Consider the following 27497-nt stretch of genomic DNA (forward strand, 5'->3'; position numbering starts at 1 on the left):
AATTCTTTCCTTTTTTTTTTTTAATTTTTAATTTATCTTTTTCATTAAATCTTAACATTGTAAAGGTCCTCCAACCAAGCCGCCATTGCATATCTTCTCTTGGGTCGCTGAGAATAAGCCATCATGAAAGCACCATTTCTCAGTCCATTCTTTCTCAATTATAGGCCTCGTAAGAGTCTTTCTAGATTAAAGTATATTAATTTCTTTGCCTCATTACAGCATCTGACAGCGATGACATTAAGATCTTCTTCCACTAATAGTGAGGGTGGAGAGGACGATCGCCGACCCTGACATTGCCGGGATATGGCTCAAATCAACAAAAGTACTTCGGGCTATACTTGTTGGCAGTGCCAGGATATAGTTCGAACCAGTTTTCAGCACCACCAACAAAAATATGTAGTATAATCTTACAACATGGCAGATGCTAGAATTAGCATTATTGGCACCACCAGTGAGAGTATAGAGGAACGTTGGCATTAGCAATCGGATACGACTATTTTGAGATCTCTAACGGGAAAATAATCTCGATCAAGGTGGCGGCGATAAGGTGACTTCTCCGGAAGGTTGGCCCACAGAAAACAATCGGGAATGGAAGGAGATAATTTAAAACGTACCCAAAAAGATAGAATAATGATAATTTTATAGTTAGTTTTTATTTTGGTTATTAGTTTGTAATATTATACTTGTTTTTTTAAGTTTTATTTGACTTGATTGCGCTATAGTTATTTATGTTCACAAGCATCTAAAAGGTGCCTTATTTGATATTCTTCTAATATAATTTTGAGAGTAAAATGCATGTTTGGTTACAAGAAAAATTTCACGACTTAATCTTTTAAAAGAAAATAAATTTATATTGAAAAAAATTCTTATATTAGAAATTTTATGTTTTATTTTTCTCTTTTGACATATTTCTTGGCAATCAAACATGACTTTACTGCAAATCTTCATGGCTTTCTTGGCTTTTATGTCTATTCCTATTCTTTTAAATACATTTCACATGATTCAACTCTTACTTGGAGAGAGAAAGAAGGGATCCTCTGTTTATCTTTAAATGTCTAATGATTATATTTTTAGTTAATGTGTAAAATAAATTTATTTGATTTTCAAGCACAAATAGCAAAATTGACCGTTAAATCTGTAACAACATACGTGCAACTGGAAGAAGGAATATTGCATCATTTATGCGGCTAAGAAATTTATTTTTTCACCGTCGTTGATACATACAGCAAACTAAACATAATCCTTTATATTGTGCGGTAGATTGAGGTCGAATTTATTAAGTTTGATCAACAAAAGATTGAGGAAAATATCTGTTGCTGCATAACCATCACATTAAAACAAGTCACATGCAAGTGTTTGCAGTTTGATGTTGACCATCCACATCTAAGTAGATGTCACATTCTTGATTAAATGATAATGAATCGTAGCAATTGTATGCGATAAGATCAACCATCACAGGATAACTACTCTCTTCTACGACTTTACATTGCCATCCCATTTAAATTTGTACCTCATTTAGAACAATTACCTGTCATAGAGTCATTAGTTTATTTAATAGCTGAAGTCAAAGTAGTAGGGGTTTTCTCCCCAAATGTTAGGTAGGAACTTGTAATTACCCTAAAAGTGGGGCGCTGTTTTTTTTTTTTTTTTTTGGGCATACCAGCAAAGAACATGCACAGATACAGTGGATTTAGGCCAGCCACATTACAATTGTGACTATGATTTGTTCTGGTCCCTTCTTCTGTGAAGCAGTGTGGCTTATGAGAGCTTTGTTTCCTTGATGTGGCCTATGAATTTCTTTGATGGTCGATTACAGGGGGTTAAATTTTGCACTGCTCTGACCTCTTCTTTTGTTCTGTCTTTTGTTTTACAATTCTTGTTGGGATACCTTCTTGTAGTTATTCTCCCTTCTCATTTTATTCTTCAGTGAAATGTGTGCTCGCATTCGATCAAATAATGTTTTGTGTTCAATGTTTTGCATGGGATCGAATGATAGCCATCCCCAAACCATTCATATTCTTTGGATAAACAAATCGTAGTTATCAAAAAGTTACATACATATGTGTGTGTGTGTGTGTGATTACAAGATTGGCATGTTGGGAAACCCTCAAGTGTCATATGCTGATGAGCAGAAATATGCTAAGATTCTTATCTGAACACAAATTTGGTATCAGAACCAAAATTGTTCCATGAATCCTATAAACAAACCACATTTCATGTCAACATTACATTCCCTAGTATATATTCATAGTCAAACCACATCAAAGACCTGAGAGTCGAAGTAGAATGAATTAACAAAATTTAATGAACAGACCTCTACAATACAAATTCTGCCAATTGAACATATGCCACATGTTTGTAGGCTCCACCAGTTGATAGCTTCAACCAAGTATAATAGACAACCGCGATAATAGAAAACAGGCTGTTGAATGCTGAAATCCTCAAATCTCTTTATTAATCTTCTGTTGAGCATGAACAGTTGCTGATAGAAGATATATGATGTTAGTGTTTGCTTAGTGCATAGAATCTAACATAGTTAGTGGCGACAAAGAATTTGAACAGACCTGTGATGCTGCATTATTTTGCTTGCCTCTGGGTCATTCCAAATATTAGTTTATCTACCCATGACTCTTGCTTCCTTTCATTGTGAGAACTCTGTGATTTACTTATTCTTGAAGGCCACCCCTCCACATGATCTTTGTTGGTCGTTGTTTGTGATTGAAGGTCAAGTGATGATGCATCAAACCATGGAGTACGCTTTGCAGGGGCAGTGACTTTCAAAGGAGGATCTATGATCCATCTGCATGCAGTGAAAGATAATCAATAATTGGGTATACATAAAATATAGGAGCCTATCCCAAGACAAGCAGCTGCAGCTCTGCTGAAATAGCAAAGGTAGATCAAAGATCCAAAGTTATAGCATCGCTAATAGATAATTAACATGAGATACCGGTTATTATTAAACAAGGTAATTATTCACATTGTAACACACAAAACCTTTGTTACTGAAGTGATATAAAACTGAAGGTAGATATTGTAGTATTGTATATGACAGAGGGATCAATTATCAAATGACATCAATGGTCCTCTCACTGATGCAATCTAACTCAATGATATGATAGTGGCTGATGACATTGCACCTGTGATGATAGATTTTAGGATTGACATGACCAACTACTGAGTATTCAATCTATAGAATCATGGCTGAGCTCTAGTTGGTGAGTGAAAATTTATATATTGGATCTTCTAGATTGCCCATATAGGAAAATAGTCACAATATGTCAACCATAGGAAACTTCTAAGCACTTTACAGAAGGAAAGGGGAACAAGCATATGATAGAGCTACCATTTTTAGTGAGAATGAATCCACCATTTGAAATTACTACATGTGCTAGAAAATGGAAATTTAGGCGGAAAAAACTTCTCATGTTAATTCGGGTATACTTGATATCTTGAAATCACACACCAAGAAACATTATGTTATAATAGTCCAAAATATTAAATTATTATATAGTGGACCTATCTTGCAACTATTTTGATAGCAGAATGGATCCCTTAACTTGAAAACAATTCACAGCAAGGGCATAACTTTATCTAGTTATCAAACCGGTATCAGAATGTGGCATAAGATTGTTCTTAGAAAAGAATATCATCAGATCATGAATGCAGTGAACTGGTAATAAACTAAAATATCAACCATATCTTAGAAAAACCAGATGTAAACAAATGACACATAAAACTAAAATAATCCAGAAAAATCTACAACTAGTAGAATATGTGAATATAACGTTTTCAGTAACATATATATTTATGGTGGACATTTTTGGGGAAGCACAAGCTGTTCATTGAACTCGAGAGCAATGTTCAGATCTACTAAGACTAATACCTACTTTGAGCCACTTAGAGACTCATGTCATAAAGCTTGACCCAAATCCCAATTAAAAAATAAAGATGTCTATGATCCAAAGTCAGCACAAAACAGGTCTGAGCAGGTTACCGGGTTCTGCCAAAACTTGTGATCCCCAATTAGGACTAAGTGGCTTAGAAAGAAATCATGCTGCATTAATTCATTTGGAAAGGGACATGACTACAAGAAATAAATAAATAAACATTTGTGGATCTAGAAGATTCCTGTTTGATGTCCCCATATGATAATTGAAGTACTGGAAAACAAGCTTTATGCATTCTGTTTCAAAGTGGAGAGAAAAAAAAGAAAAAGAAATGGCCATGTAGGGACATTGTATTTTCTTATATGCACTAGATAAAATATTAAGAGCGAAATTAGAAATAGGTGGGAAGAGTCAACTAAAGCTAAGCTAATAGGCATGATTGGCTCAACTAATGATGCTTCTTTTGACGAATAAGCAAAAAGGACCAGACGATACTAATTTATCTTGTCCCACATATCATACTACAACCAAAACTCACTGAAATATATGTAAACCAGTGAGGTAAAAAAAAGAGTAAGACTACAGGTTTACTGATGTCAGCCATAATATAAAATAATACTAATATTGCCTTGAATAGACAAAAGCAGTTATATTTTTTGAGCTTGTTAAGGTGAAATATACAATTCAGTCTCTCTGGTTTGTTGCAAAATTAAGATGGAACCCTGGGCCACCATGTGGTCTATGGCATGATTTTTTCTTTATGAGAATTCATGAACCCAATTAAGCAATCTTCAATATAAGAAAGCAGGGATGATAAGTGAGATGTGATAAGAGATCATATGGTAATCCTGGTGGGAATTTGCTAGAAATCTAGGAACTTAGCTTTGTGCTCTTTGGATCTTCCTCATATGAAAACTCAATGGAAAGTTCCGAAAGATAGAATGGATCAGCAAGTATTCCAAAAGTAAGCCATAGGAAAGATCAAATCAAGTCTTCCTGTAATTTCTACAATATGATAGGTGAGACCATTGGATCTGCAATGCTTCCATATCTACACCTATTCATGGTTCAAATTATTACTCATGATGAGTATGAAAAGAAAATTTCTGGCACACAGAGCAACCTATACCATTCACCATAAAAACTCACTACTCAAGAAAGGAAATTTCAGCAAGTAGATTCTAAAGAAGATTGACAATAACCCACATGAATCATAATATATGGATCTCAGCAATTAAGAGAAATACAAGAAAAGGTTCTGCAAACTGACCCTGGTGGGAACTTGCTGTCTGACCGGGCTTCGACACGGAGCCACCACAACAGGGCCTTCTTCCCACAGTTTCCCAGAGGCTCAACAGAGGATTCATCCTTCAACAGAGCGAGTGGGTCCTCAACCTCCTCTCCATATTTACCTACGGCATCGAGATCCCGAACCCAATTAGGCTTCTCATCTGCTTCTTTCCACAGCAATTGCGAGTTCAACACAAACCCAGCCCACTCCAGCTTCCTCGGCAACACCGTCGCTGCTTCGCCAACAAAAGTTGCACTCTTCTCTCTGTATGGCAAAGAGTTGAAGGTGTGCCAGCCGACCAACTGACCCGATGAGTTGCAAGCAGGGCCTTGAATTGGTACAGGAAAGTTCTCCTTCTCCTCCTCACTGAATTTCCGATCGGGTGTCGGCTCGGAATTCCCAGAATGGGCAAGAATTCCAACTGAGACTGCGCCCATCCACTTCACCTTCTGCACCTCATCGAAGAATTCCATGCTGTGGATATTGCTATCGTCAGCGAACACCACAATGCCATCCAGTACCCGTTCCCTCACCGCTCTGTTCCATCACCAAACCCGGATCAGATCTAATAGCAAGAAAGTTTGAATCTTTTACAGAGAAAGCTGAAAAGATTGGATCTTTTTACAGAGAAATCAGAAAAGATCGGATCTTTGCACAGAGAAAGCGCAAAAGATAAAATCTTTTTACAGAGAAAGCAAGAAAGGTCGAATCTTTTTTACAGAGAAATCAAGAGAGATTGACGACAACAGGGGAATTCCAGAGGATGGAGACTGCGAGACTAACCTCAGTGCGTGGAGACGCATCCGAGCTTCCATCTTGTGGCGCTCGGCCCACTTAGTGGGCATCTTCTCGGGGAACGGGATGTGGAGGATGGGGAGCTGGGAACGGGCGAGGATGGCGGCGGTCTCATTGGAGACGCCGCCGGCCTCGACAACGATCCAGGTGACGGGGTAGGGGACGAGGAGGAGGGAGTGGAGGAGGCCGGTGAGGTGGAGGGCCTGGAAAGTCCGGACATAGGTGGGCGTGACGACGATGAGGGGCCGGGGAGCCTTGACGCCGTACTGGAGCCGCTGCTCGCGCTGGACTCGGTCGATGATGTGGTGGGCCCGCATGACCTCGGCAGGGTTGGGGTGGGGCCAGGGGCGGATGCGGATCCCGTGCCGACCGACGACCACCCGACTCCGGGTGCGGTTGGGGACGGAGAGGACCGCCGGCGGGGGCGGCGGCGGGTGATTGGGGAGGGAGAGGGTGAGGGTCTCGGTACGGGTGGTGGTGGTGGTGGTCGTTGTGGTGGTGGTCGTGGCGCGGAGAACGGGGGCGGAGGTGTAGAGGGTGGTGGTGGAGAAGAGGAGGAAGAACACGAGGCGGGAGAAGCGGAATCCGAGGACGAGGCTGATGAGGCAGCAGAGACCGTGGAGGAGGAGCCAGAAGCAGCTGGCCGGGGACTTTCCCATGCCGTCGGCGCCACCGCCGTCCGACAACGCCGGCGACGACCGGTATGTGGCCATGCGGCGGTTGTTGTGGTTCTGAAGCAATGACATCTTCATCTCTCCCCCTCCCTCGTCTTCCTCTCCTTGTCAACTTTTGGGCAGGGGGCGAAGAAGAAAGAGGGCAGTTGGGTTTTGTGGTGTTAGTTTTACTTTTATATAATTATTACCAAGAATTGGTAGGGAATGAGAGAAAGAGATATGGGCGGAAAGAAGGCGGTTGGTGGGAGGGAAAGAGGGAGGTTGGGAGGTGAAGTATAGTTTAAGTTTTAAGCGGGAGGAAGGCGTCGGTTCGAAGCGAGCTAATATCAAATGGTACAATGGTGAGATTTGGTCGCGTAGAGAGAGGGAGAGAGAGACGTTGGGCCCAGATCAGTAGGTACATGACGTTGGAGCAGTGCTGGCTTCCTCCAAAAGCTTGCCCAGACCGGGTTTTACTTAAACCGACGAGGGCATAATTAACATTTTGGGTCTGTAAACCTTCAGATTCTCCAGTTGATGGTACATAGTTGATAGAACAATGGGTTTACAATTGATTGGGTAGCGTTCGGGGGGGAGCAGAACAGTTCCTATGATTTTTATCAGATTAAGATCCCAAATCCAGCAAGGAAAGATCTAGTGCCTGCATCTAATATTCTCTAATTAAGAAGGAAAATTTGCCTCTCAGACACGTGGTCGGTCGGTGTTATGTTAATCGTTCAAACTGCTAGCTGGCAACAATGATCAACAGCTGAGTTGGTGTATGAATAATATTCTTAAGAAAAAGAACTGAATGCTGGTGTGACATTTGACTTTGATTTGGCTTGGCATCCTAAAATCCTAACATAAAAAGGGAAACGACAACAAACTTGAGAAAAACATGATTAGACTACCAAAAATTAGACTTAGATGTCAATTCCTCACCTTCCAAACATGTGCCTCCCGACCGGGCTTAATTTTTCTCTTGCTTTCTTTATGAGAGCTGTTTGTAATCTTGCTACATTTCATATTTTTATTTATAAATAAGTGTATATCAAGAAGCTAATGTGAGAGCTTATATATTTTTATTTGTCAAGGAAGTCAAGGATGCCATTTTTTTTTTTTAATATTTTCTCGATGAGCATCAAGCAGGCTGTCAGTTCCATTGATGCATGAACATGTATCCTGACATGAAGTGGCACCTTCCAGGTAGTTATCTGAAAGTGATTTATCAAGAATCTCTAGGGTGGAAATTTTGGACCCCCATCATAGCAAAGATCAAATGCAGAGTGTCGGCCAACATATTTCTTAAAATAAAAACAAAACCAAAAAAATTCCCATTAGGTTCAACCAAAGAAAAGGTACACATAGCTTGCACCATGCCTGGTCATTCATGTATTATGTGGCAACAGGGTGGCCTGAGAAGTGCTAGGTTGCTTTGGGGGCATGAACATGCTAAATGGAACGTCCCAATCTCAGTTGGTCTCAAGATGAAATCATTAGGTTTGTTGAGTTACCTCCTTATGTGCTAAGATGTGGCTTGGTTACCATTATGGGAACAAACTTTATAGGATTGAAGAATAGTCCTTGGGATTGGATGAAGTTAAGGAGCATATGGATTGTGGCAATGTGAAGGTGCCCTGCTTGTAGAGCAGTCTGGAGGAGGAGGGTCATGAGAGGACCAAGGTGTGTGGACATTGTAGCAACCTTCACGCTAAGGTTATTGATTGATGGCTGGCTAAGCTGTACATGAGTCCAATGATGATAGTGACATTTAGCTAACAGCATAAGTATGCAAACTTGACCAAAAATATGGGATTGGCGTATATCCCTTATTCCAAGTCAAAGACTTGAATTTGGCCAGCTTTGATATCTAAGTTGGACCATTTCGTATATAGAAATAGTTGAATGTAGACTGATGTAAACTCTCATTTTCCTCGTGCACTTGATTACAGTTTACCATATGAGATGCTCTCCTACCTAGGGTGGAATCAAAAAGGTTCAACTCCATGGTTACATGGTCTATAAGATTGCAGCTTGGATATGCATGACTTTATAAATGCCTATATGATCATATTTGTCATGCAATGTGTGAATTAGATCTCTCTAATTCAACATTAGATTGGTGAGAACCTAAACTTCTTAATTAATTATTTAATACCTTGGATGATTATATTTTGATTTTTAAAGTAGTCACAAACTAATAGTGAAAGCATTGCTGATTAGAAATTTACTTCTCAAATTTCAAACACGATCTCAATTTATGAGGAGAAGAGCCAATTATTGTATTGCAGCCCATTTCAGAGAGCAGAGAATGAGTCAAACGAAACCTACAAAATCTTATTTAAATTTGGATGTAAATCCATATCCAATCATATTGGATATGAATTCAAATATTATGACAGGCAAGTTACTGCATAAAAATTAAAATTTGAATTTTAGATTTCTCTCTCATGATTTCAATATGAATATCTATTGTTGTTGCTAACTTAATATGAAAATCTATTGGTATCAATGATAATAATTATAATGATCTTTGACATTCAAATCAGAATCCACGTTGTTACCTATTGCTAATCATAATCATAATATTAAAATTATCTAGCAATCAAAAATCATATTTTGGTGACACCTATTCTGCCAAATAGAATGTACAGTTAAAATAATATAATATTATATTTTACTATCATCTAAATATTTAGAATTAATATTTTATTATACATATTAGCACATTAGTATAATAAAAATTATTTATTTTTATGTTTATTTAATACATAAATTAGAGTATCTCAAAAAAAAATAAATTTTAATTTTAATGAATTAATTATAATAAATTTTAATTTATTTATTAAATAAATTATATTAGATGGATCAGATTAAATATATCAGAAACTGATTAGATAGATTTTAAATAAATTTTAAATAGAATCGCGGGTCGAGTCGTGAATTACCACCGTTAGGAGTCGTCCATGGAGGCTTCCATCGCTTGAAGTTTCCATGCGATCCGTCCGCTCCGTCGGACTTCTTCCGTCCAAGAGTCCGTGCCCCAGGTTTTCCTTCATCCATCCTCCGACCGTCAACCTCCACCGGCCGCCGTCCGGCAAGCCTCCGGCCCCGAGCAGTAACCCTCAGCTGCCCCAGGTTCGCCGCAACGGCTGGGATTGTCTTGGGTTTTTGGGGATTTTGAAGCTCCCATTCGAGGTAGTTTTCGAGATCACGACTTTGGGAATTTTTATCTTTCCTTCCCGGGGTTCTTATGGATCTTCTTTTTCCGGAAAAGACATTGAGTTTTCCTCCCTCTCTTTGTCGCTGAATGTGTGAGCAGAACCTTCTTTTTTTTTTTTTATTGCATTCTACTAGGAAACTTGAATGCGATAGCAAAGGACATTTCCATGAACGGAATGAAGGGAAATATCGGATTTTGATGTTAAGTTTTGGTTTAGTTTTGTTTTTATCACGATTCAACAAACGTCGTCTGCTATTCTGGTTAACTTCCAAACATTGGAGTTTTATCAGTTCAAATTTATAGCTCTTATGATCTATTTTATTGCAATCCTTTCATAGTGTTGAAATTTCGGTTATGGACCCATTAATTTAGGTGCAGGAACCGATTTGAGGAGTTTCCTGGTTCGCAAGTATGTTTTCTTGGATGATAATAGTCACTTATCTTCTATGTAAATTTTTATATGATTTTTGAAGTTCTATCTGTGTAGGTATAATTTCATTACTATTTACTCAATTCAATAGTGCACCGCTTATTAATCCTGATTCTATACTTGATGTGACAATCGAATATCTCATTGGATATGGAATATATTCTGGAATGGAAGGATCAATTGCACCTATCACAAGTTTTTTGGAACCATTTTATTTTGAAATATCTAATTCTGTGAATCTCATTGTGAATCTGCAGTTAACATGGGAAAACTTTAAAAATCAGAGGGACTTGCCCATCTCATCGCTGCAATTTTGAAATGTAACACAAGATGAAGACTTTTTTTTTAATGATTCGTACATAGTCTGCGGCATCCCTAAAGTTCAGGATATAAGAACAATCATGTTCAGTTTAATAGCTATTTATGGACTGGTATATTTAATCATGTCCATTTTAGTAGCTATATATGGACTGGTATATTTAATGTGTTTCAGAAGAAAACAGGGTAGTGTGTTGATGTCTAGTATTATTTGAATAGATGGCCTCAAGGTTGAGAATCGTCCTGTTTTTGCTTATATTTGTTGTTTTGCTGCATGGTTCCACCATTGCAGAGACAGACGGAAATCATCCAGAGGTCAAGGACAGCTCCTCATAGGAACTTAGTGCCGTTATAGATGGAACTAGCACAGAGATTGGATTTGAAAGGAAGGATTCAAGGGTTTGGTGAAAGGAAGGTTGCTACTAGCAGAGCTTCAGTTTCCACTGTTGCATAGCTTACTCTTGCCATGCTGCAGCAACAGAGTTCGGCATAATTCTGTTTTTCTTTGCCAAGTTAGAACCACAATGGGCAGGTACATGCAATGGTTTGGCTGCAAGCTTTGACCTGGTGCAAGAAGGACAGATCTATGGCAGTGGAAACTGGGTTGTCATTGGGAAGTAAGAAGGTATCTGATCTTGTGCTTTCCTTCATGTTTTTCTTCTTGCAATACTAAATGATATCACATAGTTTTTCATGAATGAAATGTAACATCGGAGCAATTTCATGGTTATATATTTTTTTATAAGTTGTTGCTGAAACGTGTATTTGGGCATTTTTATTGCTTTTTACTGGTTTGACTTATATTTTCCTTGATTCTGTTGTGCCTTTTTAATGTAATCACTTGTGTTTTACCTAATTTGGTCACTATCTTTTCTTTTATCTCATCTGACTTGATTCATAGTTTGTTAACCTAGATCATTGTAAGCACTATACCTAGCTTAACCAGTTTGTTTTGCCTCATTAATTATTTTAAATATATTATAATGACTTCTATGATATTCTTAGCATCACTGATTTAGACTTCTTTTGTTTTATCACCTTTTTGTGCTCATCTTTCTATCAGTAGCCTTCTTTGTTGCTTACATCTAGATTTCTCTGGAACTTATTTTGCAACATTTCTATGCCATGCTTCCCCTTCTAAATTCTCTCTTTCATCACGTCCCATCTTGCTACCATGGACAAACTTCCAATGGATATCATTGTGCAATCTTTGCATATGTAGCTCTCATTCATTATTTGAAGGACATTTTTTTGACTGATTAAGTTCACTCTCATAAGTCAACAAAATGTCTTCCTTTTGGAAATCTATGTTTACTATTATTGGACCATATGTTGATGCAAACTAGGAATTGAATCCATTTTCTTGTAACATCCATTCCCTTGTCCACACTGCGCCCATAACTCAATGGTAAGGTTGGCCTTTTTTTCATCCATATCCTTGTCCACCATGTATCTTTGCACATATTTTGCTGCCACATTCATTTTGCCATATTCGCCATCTATATGCATCTTTACTTTATCGTACCTTTGGTTTAATACATCCATTTTCTTTGAATAATATCTTTATTTTGCTCCTGCACATCTCCTTTCTTTTGCCAGCTTAATAGTAATGACTTAATTGGTATCATTTGAATCTTCGGCTATCCTTTGTTATATGTAACTTTGCATTTATCTAACTCCTTATATTTGTCTCTTTTTCGCTTTGCTTCTTGTAGCAACTATATGACTCTCCCATAATTGTAGTTGTTAGATCACTACTATTCTTGCCAAAATACTACCATTCCTAGTGGTAAATCAAACCTGCTTCTCGTGTAACTGTCTTACTCACACACCCTTGTATCATTGGATGTGGCATTGCTTTTCGTGTCCCTACAAGTTGATATTGTGATGACAGGCCATTTAAGTATACTGTGTTAAATCCTTGCATATTTTCAATCTCGTTCAGTCTAAGCTGTGGCATGCTACTTCAAGGATACAACCTAACCTTGCTCACTAGTGGTGATTCTTAAGTCAAACCTTGCTCTCATGATAATGAGATCAATTAGCAGCGCATTTCTTACATAAAGTGTGTTAGCATTAGTTAGACCTAAATGTGACAATTAACTTTTGTTTTATAGCTTGAGAGACTTATGGTAATGGAATCAAACTTTTCAGTTTTTCTTGTTTGGCATTGAGATCCATAAGATAATGTTAAAATAATATACATGAATAAAATAATATGCTAAATAAGCAAAGAAGATCTGAAAATATCTGCTTAGTTTGCTCAAAGAGCTTGACCATAAATATCCATCTTATTGAAGTAGATGTCTTCAGCATTGCATAGCTGAACAATTATTTGTTTTTTTGGTTGCTCAATGTTGATGATCATCAAGCTTAATATCCTTTATCTCATCATAACTAGTAGGCTTGCATCACATAACAAGAATTAAATTCTCATGTCAAATATACCTTATCAGTTCCTGACTAGGATGGAACTAAATTCTCTTAAGGAAATTAAATTATGCCTCCAAATTTTATTGTTGTTGTGCCACTCCATTCATGTCAATGTTGATGCTTTCAACTTGTCATAAACAATGAAAAGTTCTTAGTGGATTGATGGATTTGCTTGTTCCACTTTGTCCACGTGGCCCAGTTCTGTTATCTTATTGTCATTACTAAGATGTACATGCTTGTTAGAAGATGAACAAGAAAGATATTGTCGATCAATAAAAGTGTAGGTTGAAAATCTTTGCCAGCATGCACCTTGATGACATTTTGTTCAGAAGGTCTGCTAATGATAACTGTTGAAGAAGGAATAACATTTAACAGGCCCTTGAAACTTTATATAACTTAAGTAGTTTAGAAGAGGGGAAAAGTAAACCGTTTTGCTTTCTTCCATCTCAAAAGGGTTTTCATTAAATCAATCAACTTAAGTGGAGAACAAAGTGATTGACTTAAAATAGGTAGCATTGGCACTCAACTTTAGTATGTGGTTGAGGATTGCTGCACTTCCAAGCCTTCCAAGTACATCAACACCTGCTGAAAACTCAGTTAATGATAAGTGTTGAAGAAGGAACAACATTTAACAGGCCCTTGAAACTTTATATAACTTAAGCATGTTAGAAGAGGGGAAAAGTAAGACTGTTTTGCTTTCTTCCATCTCAAAAGGGTTTTCATTAAATCAATCAACTTAAGTGGAGAACAAAAAGATTGACTTAAAATAGGTAGCATTGGCACTCAATTTTAGTATGTGGTTGAGGATTGCCGCACTTCTAAGCCTTCCAAGTACATCAACACCTGCTGAAAACTCAGTTAATGGAACAACCATGGCGAGCACTGACTTATGACAAGATTAAGATATCACAAATTTGCCTGATTCCATAAGTTCTATAGATTCTGGGAAGAACATAATGTGCATGGAATGTCTCATAAAATATTACATAATTACATCTTAGTTAGAATTCATTTGTCAAGCTTTTTTGAAGCTTCCATTTTAGTAAGTTGCCAGTTGCCTTGCATGTACTAATTAGATGCAGTTGTGTTCAAATTTCTTTTCAAAGTGCCTGTCATTTGTCATCATGTTTTCAAGACAGTGTTACCTACATCACGTTTGTTAGGATTTGGGCCTCTGTTCATTTTATTGTGTTAGTTTTTCAAGGCAAGCTCTCTATTTGCTGCTAGATCTGGATTGTATATTGCTATTGGTGCTAAATAATAACTTTTCTTTCCATGCAGCCTCTTGAAAAATATAAGTAAGCATGGTAGACATAAAAGTTGCTGAGGCAAGCAAAGTTATACTTGTCATTGGAATAATGAAGCTTCACTTTTTTGGGGATGGTTTGGGTCTTGGGGTATCCTTTGCTGGTTCAAAAGGGCTTTCTCAAGGTCTTTTGGTTACTCTAGCAATAGCCATGCACAATATACCTGAAGGTTTAGTGGAGAGCATGGTTCTAGCATCCCAAGGGGTCTCTCCTCACGATGTGATGTTGTGAAATTTCAGTAAATCATTGCCCCAGGTAAATTTTTTACATGGTTTAGCTTGTGATATGACCTCCATCAATGCATAAGAAAACAAATGCTGACAGGATGTCTGAGATGAGGCATTTATGCTATTTTAACTTTTGAATGGTTCAAACCAGGACTTCTACCAATGAGGTGTGCTTTGGAGAGGGATGCCAAAAGACTGAGATGTGACTTCGTTTTATTTGGTGATCATATTTATACATGCAGCAAGCCTTTTGTGCATTTGGTGGGACTGCAACATGATCTCTGTCTGACAAGCTGGAGTCTCTCCAATTTCCAGCCAAGCGATGCAATGCTTTCTTTCTTTCTGGAGAATATGGTGGGAGGGCAACCATCTGAGTCGAACTTAAGACCTACACCAAGGAACGGGGTACCAACCAGCTCATATTTGCTGGCTGATCTATTTTTATTGATGCAAAACTTGATACTTGACTGCATTGCCATGGTGTGAGATGGTGGTCGGACCCTTCTGATTTTTTAATATCATCCTGCTATTCAAATGGGGTTGATGTAAATGACTCCTGGTCAGTTTTTTGATTTTTGTTACCTTGTTTGATGATTGGGTACTCTTTCCTTCTTCATGACAAGAAACCTCTTACTTGTTTGATATGCTTGGTTTGTGTCATGCAAAGTTGTTGGGTTTTTATTTTTTATTTTTTGGGCAGAATCCTCAGAAGTTCTTTATGTGTTGCTCATGTGATTGGTTGGGTGGATATTTGATATGACTTCAATCTGATTTAAAATGAGTTGTAGTGATAGAAGGGAGGATGGGTCAGATGGCTTCGCTCTGATATGGTAAGGTTTTGAGACCAAGGAGTATTACTAACTGCTCAAAGTGTTACATACCAAATTTACTATTTCTTAACGCATAGGTTAATGTTGTTTCTTATTAAGAGATTCAAGTTGAATCGGTTGAACAAAAAATCTCACTCTCCAATTAGATCATATGATTGCTTCGTCACCTAGGTAATAAGTTTTTTTAGATGGTAACACCTCTGCAAAGTATTCTTGGAGCCAGCACAGGTCGTCACATGAGCCTTGACAGTAGTTCTGAAGTATGCTGTTTATTCTTGGTGTTGTTTTTGATACTGACTGTCAGATGGTGTGTTAGATATTGGTTGTATCTTACTTGTCAGCAGGGATTGCAACATTCTTGTTCAGACATGTAAGTCCTCCGTAATCCTTCTGTATATGTTTGATCTATCAATAAAATGGGTGGTCCAAACCTCCCTGCTTTTTCATTTAAAAAAAAAAAAATCTGCAAAACAATACTAGAAAAAACAAGAAATTTTAGCAAATGAAAATTTACTAGTGGGGTCTTCGTCAAAATTGTTTGTTTGATTTATAGTGAATTATTATGATAGGAAATGTAACGTCTTTTATTTTGAAATGATTGCCGGAAGATTTGAAATGCATTCCATGACCTATGGACTACTGTCACAAGTTCAGGAAAAAACTGACAATATGGACACATAATTCCATACAAACTCCAAATTATTATACCTGACATGAAATACGTTGCACCTAAGATCTATACTTTAGAATTCCTCCAAACCAACCTTACCCACCTGAAACCTGATCATATCAAATCACTTTACATTTGCAATCAAAAATCTTTGAAAGTTGTTCAAAGATTAGAAATTTGCTGCGTGATTTATTCAATTCAGAGGAGACATGAAGATGGATCTACTCATGCCCAACTTGACCATTGGGTAAACAAATTTAATTCGCTTCTGAATTATAGAAATGAATACAAATCTGAAACTCGAAGTGCAGTTGCAATTAAAAGGAAGCTAGGGATTGGTGGCAATTGGTTGCTCAGGTATGTTGCCTGTCCTAGCATCTCAAAGTCTAAACTCTCTCTCTCTCTCTTTCTCTCAGACGCACACATACATACATGTTACTTTGCGTATGTCTCCTTCTCGATGACTGTGGACTTCGTGTTTCCCAACTATTGTACCAGTCCCTTTCTTTCATAGTTTAGAAACAGGAAAAACACTATGACTTGTAGTGTATGGCCATGTACCCGTAAAGTAATCCCATGGGTATCCCTTTCATGCACATGAAAGCTTTTGTCATCGCATATGATACAAGTAAATTATTCTAATGTTCAAAAATTGACAGGATAAAAGCCAAAAAAAAAAAGATTGAAGGGCAAACTGAGCACTCATCGGCGCGCTTCGCTCCGATGGTCAAATTTGGCTTCGTTACCTGGTGGCGCATCCTCTAAGATTAGCTACTCCCACACGTCTCCACGGCCGAGCCTCTCTCTTTCTCTCTCTCCCAGCTCATTGAAAGGTATAAATTATTGCCACACCACGCACTTTCTTATGAACTAAATATCCGGTGGTGAAGGCTGCCGCCACCATCACCACCATATATGTCTGCTGTTTCCAATAGCCATTAAAATTTGATAAAAACTAGTAAAAAATGCTTCAGGGGAATACCTCAGTTCAAAGTTTTATTAACATAGAATGATAGATATGTCTAAGATTTATCGTATTGATTGATATCATTATCATACTATATCAGTATCAGATCGATATACAGTTACTTATAGTACCAATATTTGATATACTTTGCTGTCCCGTATCATAATGAAACAGCAAATTTTTGATATATCTAATAGAAATAACAATCATCTTTTATTTATTTTTATTTTAAACAGTATATATGTGAGTAAAAAATCATAACAATCATAAATAACAGAGCAAAATATAAGTATACTTCTTTAACTAACAAAAAAATCATTCTCAAAAAATATCCAGTGCAGTTGAGCAAGAGAAAAACACATGATCATCGTAGTGAGATAATTGTTGAACATGATTTACTAAAAAAAATTATATATTTTTATTGTTATATATGAAATTAAAATTCAAAAAATTTTTTGATCATTTTTGACCGTTTCAAATATTTAGTATATATCAAATATTTTAATTATCCTAATTTCTTGTTTAAAAATTTTGACCCTTTTTTTGACCGTTGGAAGAGAGTTATTGAACTGATTTTATTTGAATGGTAATATGTTTTAATGGATTTGTGTGGGGGTTACATCTTTGGATGCCTATAAAAGGAGCCCTCCACTAGCCCATTAAAAATCATCCTCACCTTCTCACATCCTAAGTAGCATGAGAATAAGGAGCTACTTCATCCTCTAAATCTTTCTTCTGTATCTTCCTCTTTTCCTTCTTATCTAAGTAATTTATGACCAACTATGATTTCACCGAGGATCTGCCAGAGTCATAGCACCTTTAGTAGATCGGATCCATTGTATCTTAGAAGAAACCCGATCCTAAAGTCCATGCTTAAAAAAGGATGGCCGAAATTTTTCTAAAAGTCAGTGCCCAGCACACCTCGGATCCTATCAGACCAGTGATTGGACTATTTAGTAGTAATCTGGTAACAAGATTTTGTCATTTTTTTTTGCTCTTAAGATTCTAACATCTTTTAGAGAAATTTTTCAAAGATTTTTTTTACCCCACGGCTCATATAGAAGATAATTCTCTTAAACCTAAAAAATTTAATAGCCACTTCATTAAAATATGGCAAAGCCGAATAATGTATTGGCTTACTGCCTACCTGATATAGCATATGCAGTAAAAAGACTTGGTAGATATACAAGTTGTCCCCATTAGACTCATTGAAGTGCACTTGTCAGAGTTTTCAGATATCTGAAGGGAACATTGACTATAATCTCCCCCTTGGGTGGAGCTGTAGTTACTTGAAGATCATCCAAATAGATATTGATAACTCGTTCAACTATTGAAGCAGAGCTAGTAGCCCTCGAGGAAGCTACTAAAGAAGCTAAATGGCTTAGAAGTCTACTATTAGACATTCCTGTGATTGAAAAGCCAATACCAGCTATATCCATTTATTATGATCGCCAAGCAACTATACTGAGGGTACATAGCAAGAAGCACAATGCTAAAACATCAAGGTTCATACAAGTCAGGATTAAAATGATCAAAGATCATGTAAAGAATGGTATTGTGTCACTTAACTTTGTTAAGTTTGTGAAAAATTATACTGACCCTTTCACTAAAGGCCTCTTTAGAGCTTTAGTAATAGACACATTGAGGAAGAGGGGGCTTAAGCCTATAGATTAGATTACTTTCAGTGGCAACCCAACCTATATTCATAGAGATCTCATGAAATTGGTTCAATGGATAAAAACAAGCCAATTAAATAATCAGGAGTACTTGAGGAGATATTTCTCCAGTCCTATCCCTATTGATGTTAGTGTTTGTTGTTCCAACTATCGAGGTTGAGTACAATCCTTAATGAGATCAAAGCCATAAATATGGTAGGATATATTGTTGCAAATATTCTTGGAGATTTACCTATATGAGTGTGATTGTGAGGCCGCAGTCTATTAGAATTAAGGCTTTATTCTCTAGAGACTTACCTATATGAGTGTGATTATGAGGCCGCAGTCTATTAGAATTAAGGTTTTATTCTCTAGAGTACTCATAAAACCAAGATACAAGCGCATGGCCATAATGTGTACCCTTGATTAAACTTGCACAGTGTCTGTGTAATGTGTGCTTCAAGTTAAACTTATAACATACAGATCTTGAGTTCAAAGCATCGAGTATTTTACGATTGTTATAAGCAAAATTTGATGTCACTAAGCGACGGTTTAAGTCCAAAAGATACCTTTACCTATTGATGAACACTTAATTTAAGTCACTAAAAATATTAAATATTATGGTAATTGATGATATTTTATTGAATTTTGATGCTCTCTAGTCTATTTTGCAAATAATTGAGAGTTTGGGTTCATACGATTCAAATTAGACTCAAATCGGATCAAATTTGAGTGAACCAGATAACCAGCTCCTATTTAAGTGTGAATACGACTTAAATCTCAAGGACTCAGATTAAAAGATTACTCTTCATGAAGATCTAAGTGTGAATGCAACTTGTTGATCAATGAAAGAGAAACAATATGAAGATCTAAGGATCCTTATTCACGCTCCCACCTCTCTTTTCATGAAATTCTAGCCTCCTCTCTATAAATACACCCCAGCCCTCTTTTCTCAAGACACCAGCCCCCTTGTGAGGTTCTTCATCTTCTTTCCTCTCTCTTCCTCCTCTCCTCTATCAAAGCTCTTCCCTTTCTCTCTTTCCATCAAGCCAATACCTAAGTTTCTCTCCAAGCTGTTGCCCTCATCTCTTTTTCTCTCTTCTCCATAAGTCTAGGGGAGGTACTAATCCTAGCACGTCTTTCATCAAATCTAAGAGAGGTTCTAATCCTAGTGCCACTATCTTTCTTTTTCATATTTTCATACTTCATCTACTATTTTTCTTTGGAGTTTCTGTATCAAGCCTTCCAGCCATTCTATCACTGTCTGCACGGAGGAAGACGAAAGGATTCAAGGAAGCGCATCTACCATCGGATGCAGTGAGAAGATCAACTTGATTTAGTTATCTTATATCATAATTTTATTTCTTTTTCTTTATGTATGCTTCTTTATTTGATTAATGAAAATAATTTTATTACAATTTTCATGCTTCTTTTTTAGTTTCTTGCAATCTATCATTCTTTTCTTTTGTATTTTCAAAATAATCAACTAAAATCATTGTGAATACAATCTTGACTTACCCTATCTATATAATAGTGAGCAGGTTTAATTTTGTTGTGCTACAATACGCATCAAATTTTGACACCGTTGTCAGAGATCTTGACGTGATTGTTTTAAAAAAAAATTAAAAAAATCTATAAAATAATAAAAAAAATATTTTATCACTTTTTAAATTTTTATTTCTTACTTTAGATTGCTTGACTGCCTTATATACTTTACTGCTTTATATTTTTAGTTGATTATTTTTTTCTCTTGCACTCTTACTTTTTATACTTTACTTTGCTGATTTGTAATTTACTTTTTATTGTTAGTTAATTTATTTTAATTATTTAATTACCTTCTATTTATTTTTTTTTTTATTTTTATCTCATATTGCTTTTTGTATATAGTAGATTTACTACTTTATATCTAGAGTTCTTTATTTACATGTATAATATTTTTTTTTTGCTTTCTATAGCCTAGTAATTTACTGCATTTTATAGCTTAGAATAATTTACTACTTTATATAATTAGTGATTTTTTATTTTCTAAGTAGAATAGACTCCTTATCTTTTATTTAGATTACAAAGTTACCTTTTATTCTTAACTATAAGATTATCTTATTTGTATAGCTAAGTAGTTACCTTAGTTATTACTGTCCATTATTCCTAGTGATTTACTGCTTTTCATAGCTTAGAATAATTTATTACTCTAAAAATAGATTTGATTTATTGCTTTATTTATAGGTTATCTACTTACTTTTTAATCTTAGCATTATTTAATTTTCATTTAATTAGATTCACTAGATCTTCTAATACCTAATTAACTTAATTTAAAACTTACCTCTTATTTCTTCTTGCTTAAAGATGAAATAATATAAAAAGAATACAAAGACACCATATAATACTTGACTAATATAAATAAACTAATTAAATCTTAAAAACTACTTAATATGTTTGAACATCTTTTCTTTTTGCATTGTATATTTTCATAAAACAAGGCACTTAATCTAATTAAACAAGATAAGGTGGAGATTTGATCACCCTTCTTCTTTGGCCCATAAATCATAATTTTGTATTTGCATTGACCTAAGCCTCTAACTTAAAATTAATTAGACGTTGGTCTTTAAGGACTCTCGAGCTTAATAGGATAAGAAATCTTATGAGTTGGACCGGATTAAGGTTGGTCAGTTTAATTGGTGTCTAGAAAAATAGTTTAGGAATTACATCCCAAAGGAAGGTGGTTTATTAATTAGTTTCGTTTGCTGGTCTGACCAACTTAGCTGGTGTCTAAGAAAAACAATGGGGGGACCCCCACCAACCTTATACTTATCTGGCCAATTAAGTTGCTAGCTTTTTACTTGAAGTGCTCGAAGGTGACCATAGCAGTTAAGAACTATCTAGATCTAGGTTAACCCTAAGATAGAGTTGATTTGATTGCATCACTTATTTGAAAAATAATAAAAAATAAAAATAATTAAAAATAATTTTTACATCTATCACCTTTAGGTCTAAGACTTTCTTAGGATTCTCATCTTCAGAACTTCTCTTTTTCTTCCTCTTTTCTTTTTCTTCTCTCTCTCTTCCTTAAAAAAAATAAAAAAAGGATTGTTCTGATCTAGACCTCCTGAAATCAATCAGAACAATCCGATAAATTAGATCTGTGCTAGGAATATAGATTTCTACAGTAGAGAGGATGAGCTGTCCCATAAATTAGATCACCTACTAGCTATTAGACACTCTCTTTCTATATTTTTTTCTTCTTACACAACAAGTTGAATGTCCAGCCGCGCATCAATTTTTTGAGTTTAGGTATGAGCAAGTTCATCAAGATCAAATCCAAATAGCCTACGAACTAGAAAATAATTCATTTTTTAATGACTACAATCTAGGTTAGGGTGTTCAACCAATTTTTTTGTGGAACCCACACCGAGTGGGTACCCCAACAATACAAGGATCTATGTTTGTAGAAGCACCCTATTACGATATGCCCTATTCATAATATCAACCTTTTTCAACTATCTATAGCCCATCTTTTGAAGAGAAGATTTTGCAAACACTAGATATAATTGAAAGCACCAATCAGCTCCTTCACTCCTCTATGCAATTCTTAACCAAAATAGAAATTTAAGTCAATCAATCAGTAATTACAATCAGTAGAGAAGAAGAAGAGCTGTTTAGTCAGTCTGAGAGTAACCCAGAAGGACAATACTTGGCTAAAAATTTTAATGTCTCTGTAATTTTTTTTAAACAATCGATTGTGACTCTTGAAAATGAAATGGTCTTAGAACAATCCTGTACAACCAAAACGACCAATACATATAACTCGACTAAGACAAAAACATATAGGAAGAAATTCGAATGGTGAGATGAACCAATTCCATCATCACCCTACTTACCTATAGCCCCCTTCCCAAGTGCCCTAGAATCATCCACTTCTTTTTATGGGAAGGACAAACAAATAGGTGAAATACTGGAATTAGTTGAGACTTTCCAAAGATCATAAATGAATAACATAATAGAGAAAGTTACACCCACAATTCTCTTTCAGAATTTCTTAGATCCTTGTTTAGCTCACTTCGAGATTGACGATTTTGATGTCAATAGATATATCACAAAAATAAATGATCTAGTCGATACATCCTATTCTAAAACTATCATACTTTGGATCGAAAAATATGAGCCATCATCTAACCCCCCAATAGCTCTCTTATTAGAATCACCACCTGCTCTAGAACTGAAGCCACTTCCTGACGTACCTACTAATATCCTTCTAGTGATCCCTAATCAGGAAGTCTAATTTGTAGGTATTCTAAAAGTACATAAAGAAACTGTTGGATGAAATATCTTCGAATTGAGAAACAATGATATTGAGATTTTTATGACTGATTTCTCTATTTTTGGCATTACCTTCGAGGATTGTCTCCAAAATCTTTCTATGATGTTAAAATGATGTATGGAGACAGATTTAGTGTTAATTTGAAAAAAATATCATGCTATAGATTGAAAAGAGATGATGTCGAAACATGTCATACCTAAGACAGGGATTCGAGTAGATCAGGTTGTAATTGAAGAAACTCTTAAACTACCAATCTTAATCTCGATGCAACAAACACAATCTCTTTCTGATCATCAAAAAAATTATGAGAATATTGTTAGTCTCTGATATTGCATGCTTGCCCAGTACATTCTATTGGTCCGGACTAATCATTGTAGAGCATTCCACGAATATTTTTCGGCTATGATGATAAGGCCTCCTAATTGGCCTTATCCTTTTGAAACTTTGAGGGACATACCCAAGTTGGTTATAGGTGGGACTCTCTCGTAGCGTCCGACTGGAGACGTTAAACTTAGCGTTTGTTGGGAGGCAACCCAGCTTATAATTTTTTTTTTTTATAAAAATTTTTGAAAAAAATAATTAGCCAAGTTAGATCTTTACAATAGAGTATAAAAAAGTGAGGCTATTAGCCAAGTTGGAGGGAGTATCACGATCAATGGAGTCAAGAACACACTACGTCCAGTAATGAAGGACCTCTCAATCAACATTGCACATATCGAACTCAGATGGTGTCTTTCTTTGTTATATTCTATTTTAGCTTTGTTATAATTCTCTTCTTCCATTGAGGACAATAAAAATTAAGTGAGGGAAAGAATAACTAATTTAATTAAGTCCTCGAGTATTGTCAGAAATAATTAGCTCTATGTACCTAAATTTTATCTCGATTTGGAGTTAATCAGGTATCTTAATCAATGAGTGATTGACGATCTAGATAATTTTAGAGATATCGAGGAGAAAATTATTAAGAATACCCAATAAATAGTTGGATTTAGATCGGAATGAATTTTGGAGTAATTCTAGAACTCTCTTCTTACCTATCTCGATGAAGAATTTGCTTCATGGGCGTATGGGTATAAATGTCAAAGTATGCAAAAAAAATCTTAATAAATTTTTTTTTTTAGCATTTCTCACTAAGTAATCGGGTCCTTTTATCTAAGTAAGCGTTGTTGTTCGCATCAAAAGGTGAGAATATGAAAAAATCTCTTGTATAATCAGTCTTAACTCGTAGCCTTTTTGACTCGAGTCAGTAAATCTGAGGGGTGTTTTATACCTAATGTCCTAAAGCCAACTGGTTTGAGAGTCATTGACCTAAAGCTTGCTACAATAGTCAATTAGAAAGCTTAAAGGGTTAGGACATTGCACTGACTGTACATGAAAATATTCTTCCAAAATAATAATAATAATAATAAAGAAAGAAAAAAAAAATAGAGAATAAGGAGAATAAACTGCAAAAAGATACTAAACCAAATCCATAGTAAGCTAGAGGATTTAAAGAGTATAGTAGAGAGTTGATGAAAAAAGATATCTAAAATTTCTATGGCTAATACTTAACCACTAATTGGGTCAAATTGATAATCCAATGAAGTACCTCTTTAATGATCTAGCTGGATATCAGCTACCGTTAGGAATGTCTAGGATAACTTTTGATTCCAAGATAATTTGGTGCACATTGCTAATATATCTATTTTACTCAAGGATGAGTAAAGTTCAAGTTGGAAGGTGTGATGAACACTTAATTTAAGCACTAGAGACATTAAATATTATAGTAATTGATGTTATTTTATTAAATTTTGATGCTCTCTAGTCTATTTTGTAGATAATTGAGAGTTTGAGTTCATACGATTCAAATTAGACTTAAATCAGATTAGATTTGAGTGAACCAGATAACCAACTCCTATTCAAGTGTGAACACGACTTAAATCTCAAGGACTCAGATTAAAAGATCACTCTTCATGAAGATCTAAGTGTGAATACAACTTATTGATCAACGGAGGAAAAGCAATATGAAGATTCAAAAATCTTTATTCACACTCCCACCTCTCTTTTCATGAAACCCTAACCTCCTCTCTATCAATACACTTCAGCCATCCTTTCTCAAGGCATCAGCCCCCTTATGGGGTACCTTCATCTTCTCTCTTCTCTCTTCCTCCTCTCCTCCATTAAAGCTCTTCCTTTTCTCTCTTCCCATCAAGCCAACGCCTAAGTTTCTCTCCAAGCTGTTGCCCTCATCTCTCTTTCTCTCTTCTGCATAAATCTAGAAGAGGTACTAACCCTAGCACGCCTTCCATCAAATTTAGGAGAGATCATAATCCTAGTGCTACTATCTTTTTTTTTCATATTTTCATACTTCATCTACCATTCTTTTTTGGAGTTTCTGTACCAAGCCTTCTAGCCATCCTACCGCTGTCTGCACAGAGGAAGACGAAAGGATTCAAAGGAGCGCATCTACCATTGGGCACAGCGAGAAGACCAACATGGTTTAGTTATCTTGTATCGTAATTTTATTTCTTTTTCTTTATGTATGCTTCTTTATTTGATTAATGAAAAGTAATTTTATTATAATTTTCATGCTTCTTTCTTAGTTTCTTGCAATCTATCATTCTTTTTTTTTTGTATTTTCAAAATAATCAACTAAGATCTCTGTGAATTTGATTCCGATCCACCCTATCTATATACTAGTAAGCAGGTTTAATTTTATTATGCTACGACATACATCACCTATTCCATTGAATGAGTTGCCCAGATAAGAATTTATCTTTATATTTTTTATTTTTAAAATCTTTGAATCTTATGGGGGTATATAAATTAAAATTCACAGATTTTTTGACCATTTTTTATCGTTTCAAATATTTAGTATATATTAAATATTTTAATTGTCATAATTTCTTGTTTAAAAATTTTGATCTTTTTTTGACTGTTGGAGAAGAATTATTGGACTGATTTTATTTGAGTGATAATGGATTTTAATTGACTTGTATGGGGATTACACCTTTGGATGTCTATAAAAGGACTTCCCCACTAATACATTGAAAATAATCCTCATCTTCTTCCATCTTAAGTAGCTCAAGAATAAAGAGTTACTTCATCCTCTAAATCTTTCTTCAAGTGTCTTCCTCTTTTCTTTCTTAGCTAAATTTCTGACAAACTATAAGTTCACTGAGGACCTGTTAGAGTTACAGCATCTCTAGTAGATCAGATTCATTATATCTTGAAGAAAAAATCGAGTCTGAAGTCCATACTGAAAAGAAGATAATCAGAATTTCTTTAAAGATCAGTGCCTAACATGTCTCGGATCCTAACAATCCAATAATTAGATTATTTAGCGGTGATCTGGTAATAAAATTTTACTATTTCTTTTTACCCTTGAGATTCCAACATTTATTACATGATACACACTCTTTAAACTATCATAACTGCTGTTGCGACATTGAAATGTGCTTTCAAACCTTGCTCAGGTCCTCCAAACCTGCCATATGAACACACCCACCTTGTGGGTCTAACTACATACGGAGCTCTCTAATGTAGTGGGCCCAAACTTGTAGCATGGCAGCAAAAACATTTAAAACTCATCAGAGCAAAGAAGGATTCAGCATGATCGCTCCTCTTGATTTGGACGGGGGTGGTTGGAGGGAGGATAACAAGTTCGAGAGAAAATGGCCAAAATAAACTCGAGACGAAAGCTAGCAGGTTGTTGTGGCCCCTCGGCCGTTCGGTACGTAAGCCTGTCCTACAGAGAACCCCAATACAACTGGAGATACTCTTTCCAATGGTGGGCTACGGGTCATGGTATCTAAATGACGTGGTAGTAGATTCAGAACCCATGCAAACTTGCACAACAAAATTGTAAGAATCTTTCCCCTTGTAACTTTTTGTATGACAAGTGGGTTCTGTTGGACAAGATAAATGAAAGAAAGGAGAGATATTTTAATGGATTGAGAAGGTCTTGTTGATTGGGAACCATCATGGAATGTGACGCATTTTCTGATAGAAGTACATTGCTTGATAAAATATCCAAATGGACGGAGCCCACAACTTGTTGCCTCGTTCTTAATTTCCTTGGGAAATGGGGAAATGATAGCCTATCACGTGCAGTCTCTGTCATTGTATAGTTCGACGGGTGACATAGTGTTGGATCACATTAATTAATATTATATATTTTTATTAGAAGTATTATTATTAAGACAATGATACGTCCAAGATTCGTATAAAATGCCACTCTTTTATTGTTGGAATAGAGCTGATCATTAGGTGGGCTTTAATTATATTCATTTTTATTAAGACTTCATGTTGAATCCATGATCAGCTCTATCTTAGATGATCCCATTGCTATAGAGCCACTGACAATTCAAATAGACCGAGGCATGATTAATATTTTGATTGATCGGATCATAAGTTTTGATATTTTGTCCGAAAAGATGAGCACGATATTTATCAAATATTTATTATTTTAATTTAAAAAAATTATTTTTTAAATAAAAATATTATTTAAAATA

General features: G+C 35.9%; 1 protein-coding gene and 1 long non-coding RNA gene across 3 annotated transcripts; one reads left to right on the forward strand and one right to left on the reverse strand.

Annotated features, from left to right (window-relative positions):
* Positions 1 to 2119: 2119 nt before the first annotated feature.
* Positions 2120 to 6950, reverse strand: LOC140852070 (probable beta-1,4-xylosyltransferase IRX14). The gene is made up of 4 exons (XM_073244804.1): positions 5965 to 6950; positions 5161 to 5718; positions 2565 to 2800; positions 2120 to 2482 (listed from the first exon to the last, which is right to left on the reverse strand). The coding sequence occupies exons 1-3, from the start codon at positions 6726 to 6728 to the stop codon at positions 2578 to 2580; spliced, it is 1545 nt and encodes a 514-aa protein (XP_073100905.1). The 5' UTR covers positions 6729 to 6950; the 3' UTR covers positions 2120 to 2482; positions 2565 to 2577.
* A 2641-nt stretch (positions 6951 to 9591) lies between these two features.
* On the forward strand, positions 9592 to 15209 carry LOC105052917 (uncharacterized). 2 transcript variants are annotated; one of them, XR_012135132.1, is made up of 5 exons: positions 9592 to 9827; positions 10540 to 10602; positions 10893 to 11225; positions 14315 to 14595; positions 14719 to 15209. It is a non-coding gene; the product is annotated as an uncharacterized lncRNA (long non-coding RNA). The 2 variants fall into 2 exon arrangements; XR_012135131.1 differs by lacking the exon at positions 10540 to 10602.
* Positions 15210 to 27497: the final 12288 nt, after the last annotated feature.

Source organism: Elaeis guineensis, chromosome 10, assembly GCF_000442705.2.
Source record: "Elaeis guineensis isolate ETL-2024a chromosome 10, EG11, whole genome shotgun sequence".
Lineage (NCBI taxonomy): Eukaryota > Viridiplantae > Streptophyta > Magnoliopsida > Arecales > Arecaceae > Elaeis > Elaeis guineensis.

Excerpts from the sequence above, each read along its gene's own strand:
- LOC140852070 (XM_073244804.1), bottom strand. The coding sequence starts at position 6,728 with ATGAAGATGTCATTGCTTCAGAACCACAACAACCGCCGCATGGCCACA. Across the intron at positions 5,719-5,964 it reads ATGCGTCTCCACGCACTGAG|AGCGGTGAGGGAACGGGTAC; the intron begins GTTAGTCTCGCA and ends GTGATGGAACAG. Across the intron at positions 2,801-5,160 it reads GACAGCAAGTTCCCACCAGG|ATGGATCATAGATCCTCCTT; the intron begins GTCAGTTTGCAG and ends CACTGCATGCAG.